The sequence below is a fragment of the Haliotis asinina genome, chromosome 14 (assembly GCF_037392515.1).
Source record: "Haliotis asinina isolate JCU_RB_2024 chromosome 14, JCU_Hal_asi_v2, whole genome shotgun sequence".
Taxonomy (NCBI): Eukaryota; Metazoa; Mollusca; class Gastropoda; order Lepetellida; family Haliotidae; genus Haliotis; species Haliotis asinina.
This window is the reverse complement of record NC_090293.1, coordinates 35,019,944-35,040,894: the sequence shown is the minus strand read 5'-3', so window position 1 is coordinate 35,040,894 and position 20,951 is coordinate 35,019,944. Positions and strand designations below refer to the sequence as shown.

The window sequence follows — 20,951 nt, the reverse complement described above, 5'->3', positions numbered from 1 at the left end:
ATAGTCACATGTTTGTAAATATGCTGACTGGCAGTATGGTATGTCAGCCCCAAACTGGTGAGTTAGCAGGTAGTACATTGTTACAGAGCGCTGGGCCTAGATATTACCATGTCCTGATCTGCATCAGAACAACACTGCTGTCATGGCCATTGGACAGAACAACACTGCCGTCATGGCCAGTGGACAGAACTACACTGCTGTCATGGCTAGTGGACAAAGCAACACTGCTGTTATGGCCAGTGGACAGAACAACACTGCTGTCATGGCCAGTGGACAGAACAACATTGCTGTCATGGCCAGTGGACAGAACCACATGACTCCAGGCCTTTTTTCCATTTTCAGACACAAGGTCAGTTATTTGGTTCGACATGTACCATTGTATACCGTTAAAATGAATCAATTTCTGTCAGTGAGATTGTTTACAGTGTGCAATGAAGATGTATGCAAACCCATGGGTTAGCGTCTATGTGTAAATGATTAGGAGTGTAACCATGGTTACAAAATCTAAGAGTTAAATATCTACACAAAACACAATAGAAATATAGTAAAATGATAGCATGTTGGATGAAACTTGAAACATTCAACTAATACAGGTATTTACATGGTTGAAAACAATGCCATTTGACACATGTTAACCGGAATTATATTCGAAATGTCTTGAAAGTGGAAAGAGTTATTTCCCTTTCTTTTTATGACCAGTTGAAGTTTCTTGATAGGTCTGTAAATGTCATTAAAAAAAACAAAACAAAAACTGTTCTGCCTTTAAGCAAACATCTTTTCATGATACTAGTTATGAAGCATGTCCGGCATAAATCCACTAGAACCTTCAGATGACATGAAAACAAAGGGAGATAACTCCACTTTCCCTGACATAACCATTGGGTGTGAATAACAAGATGCACAATGGAAGTGTAACATGTCTTTAACGATCAGTTGTCTTGCTTCTGTTTAAATAAATGGAGCCAGTGATGGAACGTCACATCATCAAAACACAAATTACAGTCTTGAGAGGTGGTGGACTTATTCAACAGCTTTTCTTTCCTTTTTTGAGAGTGTATACAATATGAAACTAATTACATTTTTTGCACTGTTTTGGAACTATGAACATGATAAAAAGTACTCTCTTGCTACCATTTCAATGCTTGGTCGAAGTGGTCTTGTCTCTCTGCTGGCCCTGAACAATCATATGGAGAACATGGATAAGACTAGAACAGATATCAGCTTCCTGTTTCCTGCATTATGGGTTTGAGAATGTTTACAAGTTCTCAGATTTTCTTCAAAGTGACTTATCAATAGCAAATTTCATCATGACAAATAGCAAATAGTACACTTTAGATTGAGAAGGACTAGGTTAGTGTGCAGTGGTAAATAGGATAACAGTAGAACTGTTTGAAGAAAGTTACCCATTACATAATGAAAACATTGAAACAGCCTTCAAAATGTGTACTGAAATTAATGTACTGTGATTAAGTAGTCAAGTATAGACTGGTGAACTAACTCGGAACACAGCCGCTATCATCCACAGAACATTCAACATCCACAATATAACAAGCATGTCCTTGACCTTCAGCCTGAGCAGACTCAAGGTTAACAACATGGCTGACCTCGACCTTGATCAATCTGACCCACAGTCTAGGTTCAATCCTCTGACGGAAAGTTATAACATCACAAATCTATCTCTTTCTACAATCAACTAGAACAGTCTTGAGCTTAAAATGAAAATATAGAATAATTTGATCATTGATATATATCGGAGGGAGGGAGGGAGGGACGAGATGCATAATCCTGAAAACATTCGCTCATCTGTTAAACGGTTTGTTACCTAAGCATTCCACAGTTACAGCCCTGCTCACAAATCCTCAGTGACACTGTAGATGGTGGTAAGCTGGGTAAAAGGTGGCTAGTCTGAATTGGTTCCAAGTAATGACTGGAGATAATAAGAATTTTGACATCCAGGGAGCAGAGACCACTAGACCTGCAGTATCTCAACTCTAAGACACTTGTGGGACTAAAGCTTTCTCAGTTGGTTCTTCATGTAATGCTTTGTGTAAATCTACACTTATCAGTAATGTTCCCAGCAAACCCTGACTACAGAGTCCTTGCCAAACACTGTCAACAGTTGCATAATTTTGCATCTCTCTGTACCTGGACCTGGATATAAACTGTCAGCACTGGAAAGAGACTGGTCATGCTACAGCATCCCACGAAGACAAAGCTTTGTTAGTTGCAAGATCACTACAAGGACCAGCATTGACAAACAGTCATAAATTTGGGCATAACCTTAGCTTCATGACAAATGGGTCGCATTCTTGCAGACTCTTGGGTCTCCAAGGTTCTCACACAGAGCTAACAACATTTGTTGACCATTAAGGGCACTTTCCAGTCTGGAACAAGGTAGTTGGTATTCTGCTGTGAGACTTTGGTAGTGTTGCTGAGGCCGAGGACAATGGCCTTCTGATGAATTGTTGAGGTGATCTCTTCCTTTGGCTGATGACTTGGACACTTTCATACCTGTCTCACAAACACTTGCACAGCACTTCTTCACTATGGTATACTGGGAAGAGACTAACAGGTGAATACATTCTGTATTACCATCAAGCACTGTACAATCAAGCACTAATTGCGGCATACAATTCAAAAAAAAAAAACGTTCTTGAAAAGAAAATTTCAATAACCTCATCCTTGGTTATGGAGAGAGGAAGATTTGACCATCTATCAAAAGAATTCCCCTTGCTTCAGTCAATAATAAATTCTGTCAGTGGAAATATAACTGGATGGAACTTTCAGACAGACCTCACACCAGTTCTATAAAGACCTAACAATATGGATTCCCCAGACTGCCTACCACAGGAATGTACTCACTGTATGTGGAAATACATCGGTTATGATGTTCTGGGCAAGTGAATAGCTGTGAAGAACTAACCATAATCTTTTAAGGACAAATGTGTAAAGAGGAGTACCATCAGCTGAGTAAAAGACACAAGGGCTCATTTATTGGCAGTTCAACACAGGAAGTGTCTGTATCCACCAAGGGTTTCCTTATCAAGTATAAGGCATTGTTATGAGATGAACTTTGGTGAACTCCTTTCACTGAAGTAAATCAGATCTGTGAAATCAAACATACCAGCTTTCAAAGAATCCTCACTTGTACAAAAGCTACTGATGTAGAAATTCAATAAAGACCATTACATGACAAAATCACTAAAGTTCATCAGTGACAAGTTCAACACAGCAACAATAGGTATATTCGGGTATCCATAGCATAATGACAGAGTCAACAAGTGGTGGTAGTATCAAATAGGTTGTAACAATTCAAAGGTATGCCAGACCTGATACACTGACATACAAGGGCTAACTCTCCTCTGCTCAGATACCAAAAGGAATCTGGTGACATTATCATACTGTAGCAGCAATAGAGAACAAGCACCTTGTATGGCAATAGATGTTGTATTCTAACAAGCAGTATTACCTAGGAAACACAGTAAGATGGATGTGCTGCAGCCGAGGATCACCGGAGACAGAGGGTGTAGTGTCTGCCATGTTGTCACAATGGAAGCAGCAGCAGCAGCAGCACAAATACCCATGATGATGCATACAAGATTGGCTTTGGTTTCTGCTGTAGTTGTCTGTCTGTTTGCCCAACCTACCTTACACATTCTGTCCAGATATACCCCTGACAAGTCACATGATGGTCACTGAGGATGATCACAGGTTAATAACCATCTCAATATGAAAAATGAAGGATGTGACCTTGTCAGTGGAAAAGAAATACAAGTCTGCCTGACAAAAGTGGTTCCATCCCTTCCCACTGCAGCTGGTGCTTGCAGTAGCCTCCCTCGATGTATTTATCCTATGTATGTCTCCTCATTCTCATTCAAACTGTGCAAGATAGGCGCGATATCCTGCTTCTTGGTACTGCCGTGCAGCCTCTGCTGGGTCTGTTGCCTTGGTGATGCCACGCCCAACTATGATGATGTCCGACCCTCTGTTTGTGATCACCTCTGTGGGTGTGATGTAGTTCTGGCCAAGGCTGTCCTGGCCTTCTGTTAACTGCACCCCTGTGGAACAACATCATATTCACATTTAAAACTAACACCACAAGTATTAAATGACACGATGGTGTGTCAGATGCTGGAGATAACAAAACACATGATATGTAAGTCACCCACTGAAACCACTAGGATCAGCAAGGTTCCTGCTGTGGAAATCAGGGACCAAGTGAAGTTTACAAAACGCAGTGACAATCACGTTACAACACAAGCTGACAATATGGATAGTCATGAAGGTAATCACATACAAATCATGTGGCAAAACTAATATGTTGTAAAAGGTAACTTCAAGGGATTTCCACTAAAACTTCGGATAGAAGAGGGAGGCAAGCAAATAAGCTTGAGTCAGGATAAGCAAAAATGAAGCTGTATATTCGTAGAATGCTCCCCATTGTTCATCGCACAAATAACACTCAAAGAAGTTTAGCCTGGAACTGATTTCTCACCTAATATTGTCTCAAATACTTGTTACAAAAAGAGACTGGTTGAAAACTGCCCAAAATTAGGTTTATCATTCTGTTTCAAACCGATATTTAAGGATGAGAAATCAATTCTGTGTTGTTATGGTTACAGTAAATGGGTGTGTTTACCTGGAGTCATGTGTAGAAGGCTAGGGTCAGATGTGAGACGAGACTGACAAATGAATCCAATGACAAAATCACTGTGCTCTTCAGCCATCTTTACAGTCGCTGTAAAGGAAGAAACAACACCATGAGAGATCAGTGGTCCTTCCTGAGGTCCCCTATGAATCCAGGAACCCGATAAATCTTTTAAAATAATGTGAACAAGAGGACGAAGTCATCAATATCCCCAACAATGGCAAAATATCGCTCATAAATGTCCACAAGTTATCATTATGCTAAATGTTTTGCAGTCTAAGTAAACTTTGACTCATGTATTTCGTTACACTCCACCACTGAGTCTAGCAAAACCTAGTAGAAGGCCGCGTCGCGTAACCATTGAGTGACCGATGACTGTCCAAACGAGAGATGGTTAAACAGATTTAACCAATCAGACAACGGTTGCTATTTAGGGATCGGAGGTTACCATTAGCTAAAATTTCCGCAAGATAACATCTTTGAATATTGCCAAAAAACACTATTTTCAGCGACTGTTTACTCACCGTCGTCATGATTGTACATACTCCATGTGCATCACCTAGAAGTGAGCGCACGCAAAATAGCATTCGGAATCGTTCCGGTACAAACCTTTTCAAGATAAAAAGTTCAAAAGGTATGTGCGAATGTGCACTTTCGCGATTTGGTAAGCTGTGTTCCGATTGATCAATTTCACAGGTTACCTGATGTGACCTCCCATAATGTTTTGTTAGACTCAGTAGTGGAGTGTAACGAAAATTACTGAGGATAAGTTTACTTAGACTGACTGTTTTGGTGTGTTTTATAGAAAAGTGGAAGGAGAGTAATGAAAGGTTTATTCAGAAATCCAAAACCACCAAAAAGCACCAGTACACCAACAGATTTATCTATGTGCCAAGTTTGGTGAGGAAGTAGTGAATGGTTTTAGAGTTCTGTCCTGGAAAAGAGCACAACCACCAATTACAGTCGAAGTAAAACTTGTTGCCATGGAAATGCCAAAAATATTTAATTCAGAAATCCAAAACTACCAAAAGGCACCAGTACACCACAAGACCAAGCTATGTGTCAAGTTTGGTGAAGAAATAGTGAACGGTTTTGTTCTACTCCGGAAAAGAGCACTACCACTTATTCCAGCCTATATCAAACTTGTTGCCTTGGAAATGCCAAAAATATTTTATTCAGAAATCCATAACTATCAAAAGGAATCAGTACACCACTAGACTAATCTATAAGTCGATTTTGATGAAGATTTAGTGAACGGTTTTGTTTTGGAGTTCTACTCTGGAAAAGAGCACTACCACCTATTTCAGAGGCCACATATACGGACAGAAGGCATTTTAATAAACCCCACAAAATGTGTTGCAAGGATAATTAAAAGGACTCTCTGACATTAAAATGAGTAATGTAAGAAAATGTAAGAGTTATCTGAAACATACCTGAAGAGTAGTCTCCCTTTGCTAGATTTCCTGTTGAGCTCATCTCTGCAATTAAGACACATGCTCTGTTCTTGCTAAGCCCAACCTGCAACATGATTGACTTGGAATAAGACATTGTGAGTCATTCAGACTGTAAACAATTGAGTGAAAATATCTCAAATCTTGCTCAAACTTATAAGAAGTCAGATGAGATGGCCCATATGCTGCAGTCATAAGTCTCACAACTTGAACACACTCTATAACTGAGTCAACTTAATACACAGAATGCTGAGACTCTAGTTGGAACAAAATTATGTATGACTTGCCCTACAGTAGTACAAGATACATACACCATCAGCCTGACAAGTCTCCCGTAGGTTTCCAGGGTATTATGGGAATCTTGAAGGGACACATCAACTCGTATCACAACCACACGCTTAACTCAATTACTTCAAACCTTACTTAATTATTGAAAACTGTGTACTTGCCAGTTTGGAATAAATATCACCAGAACATTATTAGTAAGAATATTAAAGTGAGTGAGTTCAGTTTTACTCCAGCAACATGGTGCTGGTTTGGACCAAACAATCCAAAGATTGAAGTACAAAATCAATGATGGAATATGTCAACCAAATCAGCAAGCCTCACCACCCGATCCTGTTAGTCACCTCTTAGGACAAGCATGTGTTACTGAAGATCAATTCTAACCTGGATCTTCACGGGTAAGAATATTATAACAAACACATAACCTCACAACAATATGAACATTAGTGGTAGATCTTTGATTGTAGATCCAGAGGAATATGCATCCTATTGGAACAGTTCTGCAAGCAATTTTAAGCATAAAATGAAGCACCCGACAGAAATGCTGCAACCGATGACTTCAAGACTCAAGAGACTGACAAGCGTTGAGATGCTGACCTGCTTGAGTCCCTGTATGACTCCCTCCCCAGGCACAGAGTGGGCGTTTGTAATGTTGGCCCAGTCGGAGATGCGGTACATGCCACCACTGTATTGGTTCAATACTGTGCTGCCTATGTCAGCAAACTTCCTGCAAACACAACAGCCACTGTTACTCAACCATAACGGACATAGAAGACATCAACGAGCACCCGCAGGAAGGTTAAGAAAAACACATAGGGACGTATGAACTTCTCATATACCTCAGGGTCACGGAAGGTTCAACACGAAGGAAGCTACATCACATACGCAAATTACATTGTTAGTCTCACTGTCTCATGTAACACTTCTATTGCCTTACATTGTTTGAAAAGAGCACTGAATTTCAGATACTCTAGAATACTGAAAACCATTTGTAAAGCACATGGTGACTACAGGTGTTGACTACAGAAAACAGTCCCTACCTGTCCTCAAAGATGAGGAAGTTGTGTTTCTGTGCTAGCTCTGTCAGTCTCTTGGTAAACTCTGGTGTGAAGTCCTCCAAGATGTCCACGTGGGTCTTGACAAGGCACACATGAGGGCCCACTCGGTTCACCAGCTGGAAACAACAAGCAATATATTAAACTCAAACAACACAACTTAGTTCTGCTGCTGCTTCCAAACTAAAGAGCTGACGGCAACCTGATAACTGATGACAGTTTGTCGTATGGCCATTTGTAGTTTCCTCTCTAATATGGAACATATGTTAAACATCACCCATGTATAACTAGCATCACAACATATTTCTTTTTCACACCACCTGTCATGTAACATATTTCATCCAAAAGTTCACACACACCACCTGTCATGTGACCTACTTATCAAATCATCACACATGACCCATAATGTTCACACATGTCCCTTGTCATGTTGACCTACTTATCAAATCATCACACATGACCCATAATGTTCACACATGTCCCTTGTCATGTTGACCTACTTATCAAATCGTCACACATGGCCTACAATGTTCACATATGCCCCTTGTCATGTTGACCTACTTATCAAATCGTCACACATGGCCTACAATGTTCACATATGCCCCATGTCATGTGACCTATTTATCAAATCGTCACACATGACCTATGAAGTTTACAAAAGTCACCTAAAGCGTTAACCTATGTCACCTGTCACGTGACCTGCTTCACTGATGAGTGACACATGACCTGTAACGTTCACCTACATCATGTGTAATGTGACCTGCTTTGTCAAACGGTCACACATGACATATTATGTTCCCTTCATGTGACCTTTATGACTACATGGTCACAAGCCACCCGATATTATAGATGAACCTACCTCCAGGACCTCGCCACAGCTGGTGAGGTCGGCAGACACAGCCAGATTACTCTTCTTGGTCTCCATGATCTGAAGGAGCTGCTTGCTGACTGGGTTGGTACACAAGGATGCTCTGTCTGCATAGTTGTGTACCTGCAATCAGAGGCAAACTGTAACTCAAATGGGTTGCGCAGCATAGAGAAAATGACCGGTCTTCTTACATGTGAAGTTGTTTCTGTCAACAGCTTTAATGAACTAAATTGGGATTGAATTTAATGTGGTTTCTGACACCATACATCCTCGGATGACTGTGTTCAATCGCGATATCACATGGTGTGTTGCATCACAGCAAACAGTGTAAGTACCCGTCGTATCTCGACTGACAGCATGTCTTGTCTTTCATAAGTTACTACCACGATGTTGGTATGATTAGTATTGAGAAAACCCTGTATGTTTCAAGCATCTGAAACACAATGGATAAGTACGATAAACACTGTCAGTTGCCATCCATGCTGAATTTCCCTAGTTTATGTAATTTATCAGAGCGGATTTGTTGAACTATTTGGTTTTCGTGGAGGGGTGTGATCACAGTTCAACTTTTTTTATGGGAGCCACGGACTACCCCCCGGTTTAACCAAATCTGCGATGTCGCAAAGCGCGTTATTGTGGGGGATGACTGTATATGCCATGTCAACTCCCAGTATACTTCATTCACCTGAAGGAGTGAGAATTAACCCTGAAACATTGTGGAAATAACAACTTAAGAAGCTGGTATGCAAATACTTCTTCAACTGAAACAACCTATGCACTTTAACAGGAGCCATGGTTATTCTCAAACATTACACATTATGTTTATTTGAATGGACATGTTTATAATGTGGAAACAGTGTCATCAACCACTATCTACCCTACCATGACTCAAGCAGTTACAGGACATTGTGATTCAGGGTAGATAATGGAGAGTATAAACCTTTATCTACTCATTACACAAGTGACAACACTGTTAACTGTTACAGTCAATACCATAATTATGACAGATGCCTGCACTTTCATGGAAGGAATACCTAATCCAGCTAAACTGCCTATCATAACAAACAATCAAGTCCTGGGGTGCCAACCCACTTCTCCATGGCCAAGTCAACTTCCCGATCCAACGATGGACAATGATCTAACTTTGTCTACAGAATTTCGACTACATTCACAATGATAGGAAAGCCGTAAACTCACCTTCTTTGCCTTCTTGTGTGAACAGTGTGTGTCACCAGATCCATTCCTCTTAATGCCACTCATGGCATTGAACTTGTTCTCAGCAATGAATTCTCGAACTCTTTCAATATCAGGTCCTGACAGCCGCTCTGACGTCTGCAGCACATCCAGCATTTTCGACAATGTGCACACGCTGAAAACAGACCACATTTATGTTGGATCACTTGTACATACACAAGGAGATCCATCCATCCATCAGGGCTTTTCAAGTCAAGACTATCAGTTGAATGAGTGAGTCCGTTTACTTTCATGTTGCTTTTACCAATATTACAGCAATATCACGAACGGGGAAGACCAGAAACCTTCACACATTGTACCAGTGTGGGAAATCAAACCTAGGTCATTCATGTTATGAGTGAACACCAGGCTACCCTTCTACACTGACTTTCAGTTGAAATGTGGGCAACAACACTATTATGGACACATGTTCATGTTCCTGTCAGTACATGTGGTAAATAGGTTCCTACCTGTGCAGGTGTATTCCCTCACTCTTCAACATCTGGGCCCCGCCTTGTTCTCTGTCAAGCAGCACCACAGCATCACGCACATCGATGTCAGCTGTCTTCAACGCCTGCAGAAAATCCCATTCAGGTTACTATGGTTACACACATTATGTCGGGCAATACGTGCACCAATCCTTTGGAGCCCAGACATAGGAGAGACAAGTTCAAGAAGATCCGTTTACAAAGCGCTAAAATTAACAGAGAGGACACCAAGGCAATGTTTTGACAAGCCCAACTCTTGGTGTTGTCAGAGACTGAAGGGCACTTCATGTGGTTTAGTCTAGAGATAATGACAAGATAGAGTGCACTGATTAAGTTTAACCATTATCTTTAAGAAACACTCTGGATATGAGCACATCATGATGAGACCAAGAGTGAGTTTACATTTACGCCAGACACAGCAGACTATATGCAGTTGTCTGTAAATAATTGAGTTTGGACCAGACTATCCATCAGCATCAGTCTACACAATTGGGATACAAGATGTCAGTCAAGTCAGTAAATCTGACCCCCAATCCCAACAGTCGCCTTCTACGACAAACATGGGTTACGGAAGATCAATTTAACCTCGATGTTCACGTGGTCCTGCAACTACTACTAAGTCTGGTCATGGTCATACATGGAGTGCCTACATAATAACAAACCAATTCTACTACTGTACCTGTGCTGTTTCCAGAACACTGGATCCACTGGTGACAACATCTTCCACAACCAGACAGCGCTCACCAGGCTCATAATGACCTTCTATCATACGCTTGGTCCCATAATCCTTTGCTTCTTTTCTGCGTATGAGCATTGGCATGTGATGTTTGGTTGCAATACACTGAAACATTATGTTGGCATTGTCAAAATTATCACCATCTAAGCTTACACAACTCTGCCTCTCATTCCATAATGAGGGGAAGTAAAAACAGAGTGAGTGAGTAGGTTTCTACACCACTTTTAGCATGATTCCAGAAACAGCAAGGCAGAGGACACCAGAAACTGGCTACTTATATTGTACCAAATGGAGGCAGGTCTTGGGTATGGCGAGAGGACACTTTAACTGCTGGGCTAATCCACCACCTGGTCATGAAGTGGAGAATGAACAAATACTGGTAACTGTTAACATTAACTCGTCTATATTGGCATATAAAATTGTATTGTACATTCGAACATATTGCAACATTTTGGGAGCTTAAGTGTGACATCCTATTTTCTACATAAGCTGCTAAAATTGATTTACAGTCTGGGATTCTATTTTCTTTTGCATATCAGCATGTCCAGGAAACAGTTAGCATGTCCTGGAAACAGTTGGTATGTATCAAATACAGTCTGCAACGTCTTGGAAACAGTCAAGGTGTCCTGGACACAGTTGTCATGTCTCAAAAACAGTCAATGTATCCTGGAAACAGTCAGCATGTCTTGGAAACTGTCAGCATGCCCTGGAAACAATTGGTATGTCTCAGCAAAAGTCAGCATGTCCTGGAAACAGTTGGCAGTTCCTGGAAACACTTTTCATGTATAAGAAACAGTCGGCATGTCTTGGAAACCGTCAATGTGTCCTGGAAACTGTCTGCATGTAATGGAAACAGTTGACATGTCTCAGAAACAGTCAGCAAACAGTCTGCATGTCCTGGAAACAGTTGGCATGTCTCAGAAACAGTCAATGTGTCCTGGAAAAAGTGTGCACGTCTCACGAACAGTCTGCATGTCCTGGAAACAGTTGGCATGTCCTGGAAACAGTTGGTATTTCCTAGAAACGGTTGGCATGTCTCAGAAACAGTGTGCATGTCCTGGAATAGTTGGCATGTCTTGGAAACAGTCTGCATATCATGGAAACAGTTGGCATTAAACATTGCCAGCATGTCCTGAAAACAGTTGGCAAGTCCTGCAAACAGTCTACATGTCCTAGAAACAGTCAGCATTTCCTGGAAACATGGCATGTCTTGGAACCAGTTCTGCGTGTCATGGAAACAGTTGGCATGTCCTGGAAACAGTCAGTATATCCTGAAAAGTCAACTAGTTTTAGAAGTGTCGGATAGTCCTGGAAACAGTCGTAAATCAGTGAATGTCCTTGAAAACAGTTGGCACGTCTTGGATACAGTCAACATGTCCTAGAAACAATCAGCATTTCCTGGAAACATGGCATGCCTTGGAACCAGTCCTGCGTGTCATGGAAACAGTTGAAATGTCCTGGAAACAGTCAGTATATCCTGAAAAGTCAACTAGTTTTGGAAGTGTCAGATAGTCCTGGAAACAGTCCTAAATCAGTGAATGTCCTTGAAAACAGTTGGCATGTCTTGGATACAGTCAACATGTCCTGGAAACATGGCATGTCTTGGAACCAGTCCTGCGTGTCATGGAAACAGTTGGCATGTCCTGGAAACAGTCAGTATATCCTGAAAAGTCAACTAGTTTTGGAAGTGTCGGATAGTCCTGGAAACAGTCCTAAATCAGTGAATGTCCTTGAAAACAGTTGGCATGTCTTGGATACAGTCAACATGTCCTGTAAACAGTCAACATGTCCTGTAAACAGTCAACATGACCTGTAAACAGTCAGCATGCCCTGGAAACACTTGGCACATCCTAGAAACAATCAAGTTGTTCTGGAAACAAACTTACTGTTGCAAGTGGTAGAGCTGTATAGGGTACACCACACAGGGACTTGAAGTTGTTGGAGCAGTTCTGACTGGCATCCCATAGGTATTCTGACACTCGTACCTGTAACATAAACAGTCACATTTAAATAACCATGCTACTTGTGACAGGACATGTACAGCATTCTGTACTAATACAAATGACACTTCTCCATGTTGTAGAATAATTTGAGAGAATGAGTCAGTTGAGGGGTCGCATCGCTATTGCAGTTACATCAGCTTATCAGCTGAAATGTAGAAGAGGTCTGAAGTGGGGCAAGTCTCAGACATTTACCTTTTTGGAGGAAATGACAGCCACAAGTGCAGTATGGTGCTTACAGTGAGCAAGTGAGTGAGTGATAGTTGTATGCAATATTTCAGCAGTATCACAATGAGGGACACCACAATAGGCTGCCACCATCAAACCTGGGTCTTCTCTGTTGTGAGGGAACTCTTTAATCGCTAGGCGACACCTCCGGCCCTGGTTTTTCCAGAGAGATTCATTTTACTAAGGAGAAACTGGATTCTAACCTTCAATCATAGGCTTAGGTGTGAAAAGGGAAAGGGAACTCTGCACAACAGACTGTCTCTCGGTTACACTACAATAAATCAGAATTGCTTGCTCACTGAGACGGTCCATATGTAAACAACTGAATAGACAGAGACATGTGAAAGCTGTGATTGGTTGAAAAAGATTTCAAACAATTTTTTTAAAGCGACATCCATCCAGTAATTAAAACTGACCACAGTTTTAAGTATTTAGTGCTGTCATTATATCACTATGACTCATGCTTATATGCGTGCAGATATTTTTAAGGTGACATTTGGTGCAGAACTGGGTTGATGTGTTCCGCTTCTTCTGCTCAGAAAATTAGCCAGACCAGTTGGCCTGAAATTGTGTTTCATTGTAGATTAAAGGCCTGACTGTATCCATGTGTACATGGAATGGCTGTTGATAGCCTGTATAATTTTTTAAAAAATATAAGATTACAATAGAAGTCTATGGGAAAACATTTGGTGTTGTGTAATCTCACAGTTGAACCAATTTTCAAGTTTTCATGGAGTTAAAATGAGCCCATGTACAAAGAGAAATTTCACGGTTTCTACATTCAGACAATATTTTATCAATTAGATAAACTCATATAAAAAGCAAGTAATCACTCAGTCAAGTATGTATATATTTAGTGACTTTACATATAACGAGTGCTATTGAGTCTCTGTTCAAGCAAAACAAGCAACTGAGGGTTTATTCCTGATGCACCCATGTAAGCGTGTCACCTCCCATCGGACAAGCATACACAACACAACCACCTGTCAGGAATAGTAATGTGTGTACTTGCCTCATACACTCAATCACCTGTCAGGAAAACATGTTACAGTGTGGATATTGATGATTACCTCATCATCATAAAAGTGGTATGTCACATACAAAAAACATTTTACACAGAAACTAAAAACTTCACATTGAAACTAAAACCTGCACAGTGAAACAAAAACCTTCATAATTCCCTATTGTAAAAAAGGGCTTAATTTCTCTTTTAATATTGAAACGGTGAACAAAAGAGTACTAAATATGATTTAATGTTTTAGACACCTATAATGGTACTCCAGTTGTGGAAAACAAATTCCTTAGCGTTTTATTAATTGTACATTATCATGACATTTATAAATAGTTTGTTACTTATCACAGTCACAAATCAATACTTATATCAACAAAATGTTAATATAGTAATCAGTGGAAATCTGAAATACATTTTGAAGACTATTTAGCAAAACAATACAAAAAAGTTTTTGGACATCGCACTCTCATTTATGTTGCCCTTCACATGAATTATCTATTGAGACTGGCAGGTGTGCAGGTAGACTAAGAGAATGTCACTGTGTAACATTGTTACTGTAGACAATGAATTACATTTCCTTTTAATTTGTCCTGTTCACGTGACTACAAAAGAAATACCTACAGCCATACTATTATAACTGATAACCATCTTAGTGTTTGAAAATTACTTTCATTGATAACAGATACTAACATTTTTACTACAGAATCTGGCAATGTATGTCATCCTCTATGAGTTTTAGCAAAAAAATTGCTGTAGAAAAGAAGCTGTAAATGACTACTAACTGTTCATGTAAACTTTAAATGTACTACGAACCAATCCCTTTTCAAAGGTTGAACAGACATCGCCTGATTGATATCATCATGCTAATGAACTCACATATTGAACAAGTTAAAAATATGTATGTTTATTGGTTTGAAAAATATATATCATGTACTGGTACATAGAAATACATGAATCAGTGATTGAAACTGATTTTTGAGGCATCATTTACAGTAATCAAATCGGTACATGTGGTATGCATTATCCATACAATAACATGCACTATGTTATCACTGTATAATATAACAGGCACTGTTGTTATGGCTTCATTACATATAACAATGGATGCCTCCACACTCACAGTCTTTTCCTAACCATCTGAGCTTAATGAATTCTATAATGGAAACATCAATGCCATGCATGAAAAGAGCAAATCGTTGATGATGTATCATGTCAACACAACGTTGAGAGAAATCCTAAGGTACTCAGTTTTATCAATGAATTGTACAATTATGGTTTATCTCATGAACATAATATGGACCCCCCATATCAAATCTCATCTAGCTCACACTTGAACCCACCATCAGAGAAAGTCCTGAAAAGGTGAGGTGAAAATAGGTTTAACATCGTACCTGAGAAAATTTCGCTCATACGATGATGTGCATGTGTGTGTATGTGTCAGAGCTTGTACGAGCCCAAACATAGACTGGTTCTATAGAGCTAGTTGACTGAGATACCAGTTTAACATGAGTACACTACTCAGATACATTATACTAACTCCAAGCCGACCAGTGCTTGTTGTACCCATTAATGCCAAGTGCCAGGAGGGACCAACAAGTACCATATTTCAACATCTTCTAATATGATGCTTCCAGAGATATAAACCTGCAATCTTCTTCTGTCCTGGCAGATGCTCTTACCACTACACCACAGAGGCAGTAAGAAAATCCTGCTATTTGTAAGGGACATAACTCTGCACAGCCAACTGTGGAATGTTAACCCATGGGCAATTTGTATACATGTCGTTTAGTATTTGAAAGACATAACTTTTATTGTGACCTATTTAAAACACTTGATGTGTTATATGATTCGTAATGAATGTTCTCCTCTTTCTGATATGATGAGTGTAACTGTCATATCAACTTACTTATCAGCAGGCTATTTATAGCTGATCTGATAGTTTTCATGGATGTTTAAGATCTGATTTTGCACATTACTGGCTGTGTGACAGTGACCTGTAACTATCCTATGCTGGGCCAGAGAAGACTGGTTCTCACAATGAGGATATAATGAAAGTATGTACATACATTTGGTGATTGCATTGTAAGTAACTGCTTTTCCAGTAGCACAAGTATGCCAAACAGCCTACTTAGGAACACACTTGCAAAATGCAATGTATTCCATGCCAAAAATACCAACATAAACAACAAGTATAACCATAATAAGCAAAACAATGCACTCACTCCTGTTAATTTATCACATACATATTATTTTCTTGTATGTTTAGTGATTTGTTCATCGGAAGTTTGAGCACTGGAAACTGGTTGCATCAAATCAAAGGAGATATGTACAACAAAACTGAAATAATAAACAAGCATTGTCATTTACTTTACTTATGGGTTTACTTTTATGCCAGGTTTTGCAGTATTCCAGATTATCATGGCAAGGGACACCAGGAATGGGTTTCACATATTGTACCACACGGATAATCAAACCCAAATCTTCGGCATGATGAGTGACAGCTTTATCAACTGGGCTACCCAATTTTACAGTCAAGCAAATACAAACTAAAAATGAAGAGAATCATTAAAAGGATATAAATAATAAGTAACTATAAATTGGAAAAGTGAAAGAAGTCCTATTACAAGGACATACAAAAACAAAATGGTGATGTAAATTGAAAGCCTGCACATTTTGATTACCCACTGTATGTAGTAACATAAATAGTAAGATCTATATATCATTTGAAGGGGTGCAATTTCAGTTGTCTATTACACATTTAGTACACTGGATGTTAATTCAAACAAGAACTTTGTTAAAACAAACATCAGATTCGAAATCAACTAAGCAAAACTGCACAGCAAAAGATTGATACGCTTGCTCCGAAAATATAATTAAGAAGAATTCAAATATTCACAAGACACGATTCAGAAAAACAGCTTTTCACACGTGTCACTGGTAAAAACGTTATTAGTGACAACAGTATTTGCCTCCGAGGTCCCAACAGTGTTTGTTTGACATGTTTCAGGCTAAAGCAAAATGGAGACCGGCTTTACACAAGTGTTTACACAAGCGATGGCACTGGAAATGAACAAATCGTTTCACAATTTTCTCTGACCGTCACTAACACTTGTCGTAAAATGCAAATCACACACAAAAGACCCCACAAAAGGATAATTCCCTGGTGTTAAAACAGGAAAAAGACATGTTCTAGATGATTGCGTTCAGCATTTGCACCGGGTGCCCCCAGTCTCATTCTGAGAACAACCAACTCGAACTCCTTTGTTTGGTTAGGCTTGAAACACCGCTTAAACAAATCAGTCGTCAAACAGAAAACATTTAAGCAATGTATTAACAACTGTAGATGTAAGAAAAATAAATATTATTTGAAAATGCAACTTAATGCACCTCTGGAAAGGAAACGAATCGCAAACATTCGATTGACCCGAAAGCGAGACAAGCTCGGATAGGGGTCCAATTCAGAACCTTACCAGGATTTCTGGATAGGACACAATCACCCGCAAATCGATGTAAACGGGAGATTCAATACCGCTCTTCAATTTGAAAGTTCCAAATTTCACCGCTTGTACATCGTAAAGGCGTATAATCAAATCTTCGAGGCTCATCCGCATGTTGTTCATGGGCGCAGCCATAGTGGATTTTCTCGCCACCTGCAGGAAATTGCTCCAAGGGGAGATAACTCGGAATAGAACCGCTCCCGCAAAGTACTGCGTGACACGAGTTGCTCAGTCAGTCAAGTGCGAACCATGACGATCAGACATCTGCCTACCAACAACCTTACTCGCACAATAGTAGACCTTTGTAATAACTCAGATGTAGCAAGAAGACAAACGGATGCATAGGGAAGCCTACAATTATAGATACAAGCGCATAAATTAAAGTTTAAACCGCTTCAGTGGCCAGAGATAAGGACCGGGTAACCAGAAAAGGACCAATCATATTAAATGATCTTTTATCATTAGTTTGATGTATTACATGCAAATTTATCGGTAATGGGTACGTATAAGTTTGTTTTGCAGTGTTATGGATGTCGCGAATCTAGTAATTGCTGAATAATTGCTGTCGAGTCTGTATGATGAACTGTGCAGTGTATGTGAAATATACTGATGTCAGGCTAAGTGCGTTGTGGAGTCGAGAAGGGTGAGCGCGGTGCAGAGACCAGAGGTTAGCATACGCTACATGCGCGCGTCTCATCCCCCCAACCTCGCCACCCCTCCCATCAACTCCTTCTTTTCTTAAGGTACATAAAAGGCTATCAACCCTCGAAGGATCAATTTCGGCCCTTGGAAAATATAATCTGCTAACGAAATCAAGCAGTTTATTTGCACGTATAGCAGAGCTCGCTGCACCGGGACATTGATCACGGCCTCGAACTTCTATCACCATTATTAACAGTGGCGATGGAGATTAAAGAACCATACCAACAAACGCCCACTGGAGCAACAAACATTACAGCATTTGGTTATGTTTAATCTGGAGGCTGTCATCATGCAGTATCCTTACTATATCCTTTTGTTTCTCTTCACGGATTTCCAAACACAATGGCGTAGCGCTCCCTTGCACTCCGACAAAAGCCGAGTGCATGCCCTAGAAATATTCATAATTGATAATCTCATTACCATGACGTCATCTTGTCGCGAACTAATTGGAATGCTTATATCATGAAACGTTACAGATATTAAATCAACCATGCATTTAGCAAAGCATCCGTGATTGTGTAAAAAGATAATTTGGAAGAGCTATTCAATCTGCAACAAGATATATTTACAAAGGTCCACCTATTGGATTTCCACCTATCCATGTTACAAATATTGTTATATGCGCATGTGGGTCTATGTATTGATGAACACCCGCATATATGCTGCATTTGCAGTCAGCTTTAAGTTACACATATATCCCTACAGTATTTACTAGAATTGATATAAACTCTCGACAAAAGTGCAAAACGTGTTGCCCGCCAAACAAAACTCTTGAATATAGGCTTCAAAGGAACTATTCCTCCTGCTATGTAGGTTAAAGAGGAGATAGTACAGCGCAAACACCTACTTAAGTAACGTCGGAGTCAACCCACGCAAGCCATGAAGACTGAATCACCAGCGCACATTAACGACTAAGTGCACGGTTATCAGTACTCATCGATGTGTACACTGTTTAAATCAATACGTGTCCTCGGTAGTGTGACAGCAGGAAGACGTGTATCAATGACATCCCACAAAGGTACATCAGGTGTAAACTCCATATATGATCTTTGACTGTGAGTCTTGTGTTAATGACATCCCACAAAGGTACATCAGGTTTAAACTCCATATATGATCTTTGGCTGTGAGTCTTGTATTAATGACACCCCACACAGGTACATCAGGTCTGTATATGATCTTTGGCTGTGAATCTTGTATTAATGACACCCCACACAGGTACATCAGGTCTGTATATGATCTCTGGCTGTGAATCTTGTGTTAATGACACCCCACACAGGTACATCAGGTCTGTGTATGATATTTGGCTGTGAATCTTATATTAATGACATCCAACACAGGTACATCAGGTCTGTATATGATCTTTGGCTGTGAATCTTGTATCAATGACATCCCACACAGGTACATCAGGTTTTAACTCTGTTTTTGACCTTTAGCTGCGAGTCTTGTATTAATGACACCCCACACAGGTACATCAGGCCTGTATATGATCTTTGGCTGTGAGTCTTGTATCAATGACATCCCACACAGGTACATCAGGTCTGTATATGATCTTTGGCTGTGAGTCATGTATCAATGACATCCCACACAGGTACATCAGGTCTGTATATGATCTTTGGCTGTGAATCTTGTATTAATGACACCCCACACAGGTACATCAGGTCTGTATATGATCTTTGGCTGTGAATCTTGTATTAATGACACCCCACACAGGTACATCAGGTCTGTATATGATCTTTGGCTGTGAATCTTGTGTTAATGACACCCCACACAGGTACATCAGGTCTGTGTATGATATTTGGCTGTGAATCTTATATTAATGACATCCAACACAGGTACATCAGGTCTGTATATGATCTTTGGCTGTGAGTCTTGTGTTAATGACACCCCACAAGGGTACATCAGGTCTGTATATGATCTTTGGCTGTGAGTCTTGTATTAATGACATCCCACACAGGTACATCAGGTCTGTATATGATCTTTGGCTGTGAATCTTGTATTAATGACACCCCACACAGGTACATCAGGTCTGTATATGATCTTTGGCTGTGAATCTTGTATTAATGACACCCCACACAGGTACATCAGGTCTGTATATGATCTTTGGCTGTGAATCTTGTGTTAATGACACCCCACACAGGTACATCAGGTCTGTGTATGATATTTGGCTGTGAATCTTATATTAATGACATCCAACACAGGTACATCAGGTCTGTATATGATCTTTGGCTGTGAGTCTTGTATTAATGACACCCCACAAGGGTACATCAGGTCTGTATATGATCTTTGGCTGTGAATCTTGTATTAATGACATCCAACACAGGTACATCAGGTCTGTATATGATCTTTGGCTGTGGATCTTGTGTTAATGACACCCCACACAGGTACATCAGGTCTGTATATGATCTTTGGCTGTGAATCTTATATTAATGACACCCAACACAGGTACATCAGGTCTGTATATGATCTTGGGCTGTGACTCTTGTATTAATGACACCCCACAAGGGTACATCAGGTCTGTATATGATCTATGGCCGTGAATCTTGTATTAATGACACCCCACACAGGTACATCAGGTATGTATATGATCTTTGGCTGTGAATCTTATATTAATGACATCCAACACAGGTACATCAGGTCTGTATATGATCTTGGGCTGTGAGTCTTGTATCAATGACACCCCACAAGGGTACATCAGGTCTGTATATGATCTTTGGCCGTGAATCTTGTATTAATGACACCCCACACAGG

The 20,951-nt window shown here is 40.1% G+C and overlaps 1 protein-coding gene across 1 annotated transcript; it reads right to left on the bottom strand.

Moving 5' to 3' along the window:
* Positions 1–1,032: 1,032 nt before the first annotated feature.
* LOC137261055 (uridine 5'-monophosphate synthase-like) lies at positions 1,033–17,678 on the bottom strand. Its single transcript, XM_067798721.1, has 11 exons — positions 17,475–17,678; positions 12,651–12,749; positions 10,708–10,869; positions 10,011–10,114; positions 9,505–9,676; positions 8,299–8,430; positions 7,425–7,558; positions 6,982–7,111; positions 6,082–6,166; positions 4,640–4,738; positions 1,033–4,058 (listed from the first exon to the last, which is right to left on the bottom strand). The coding sequence occupies exons 1-11, from the start codon at positions 17,634–17,636 to the stop codon at positions 3,871–3,873; spliced, it is 1,467 nt and encodes a 488-aa protein (XP_067654822.1). The 5' UTR covers positions 17,637–17,678; the 3' UTR covers positions 1,033–3,870.
* Positions 17,679–20,951: the final 3,273 nt, after the last annotated feature.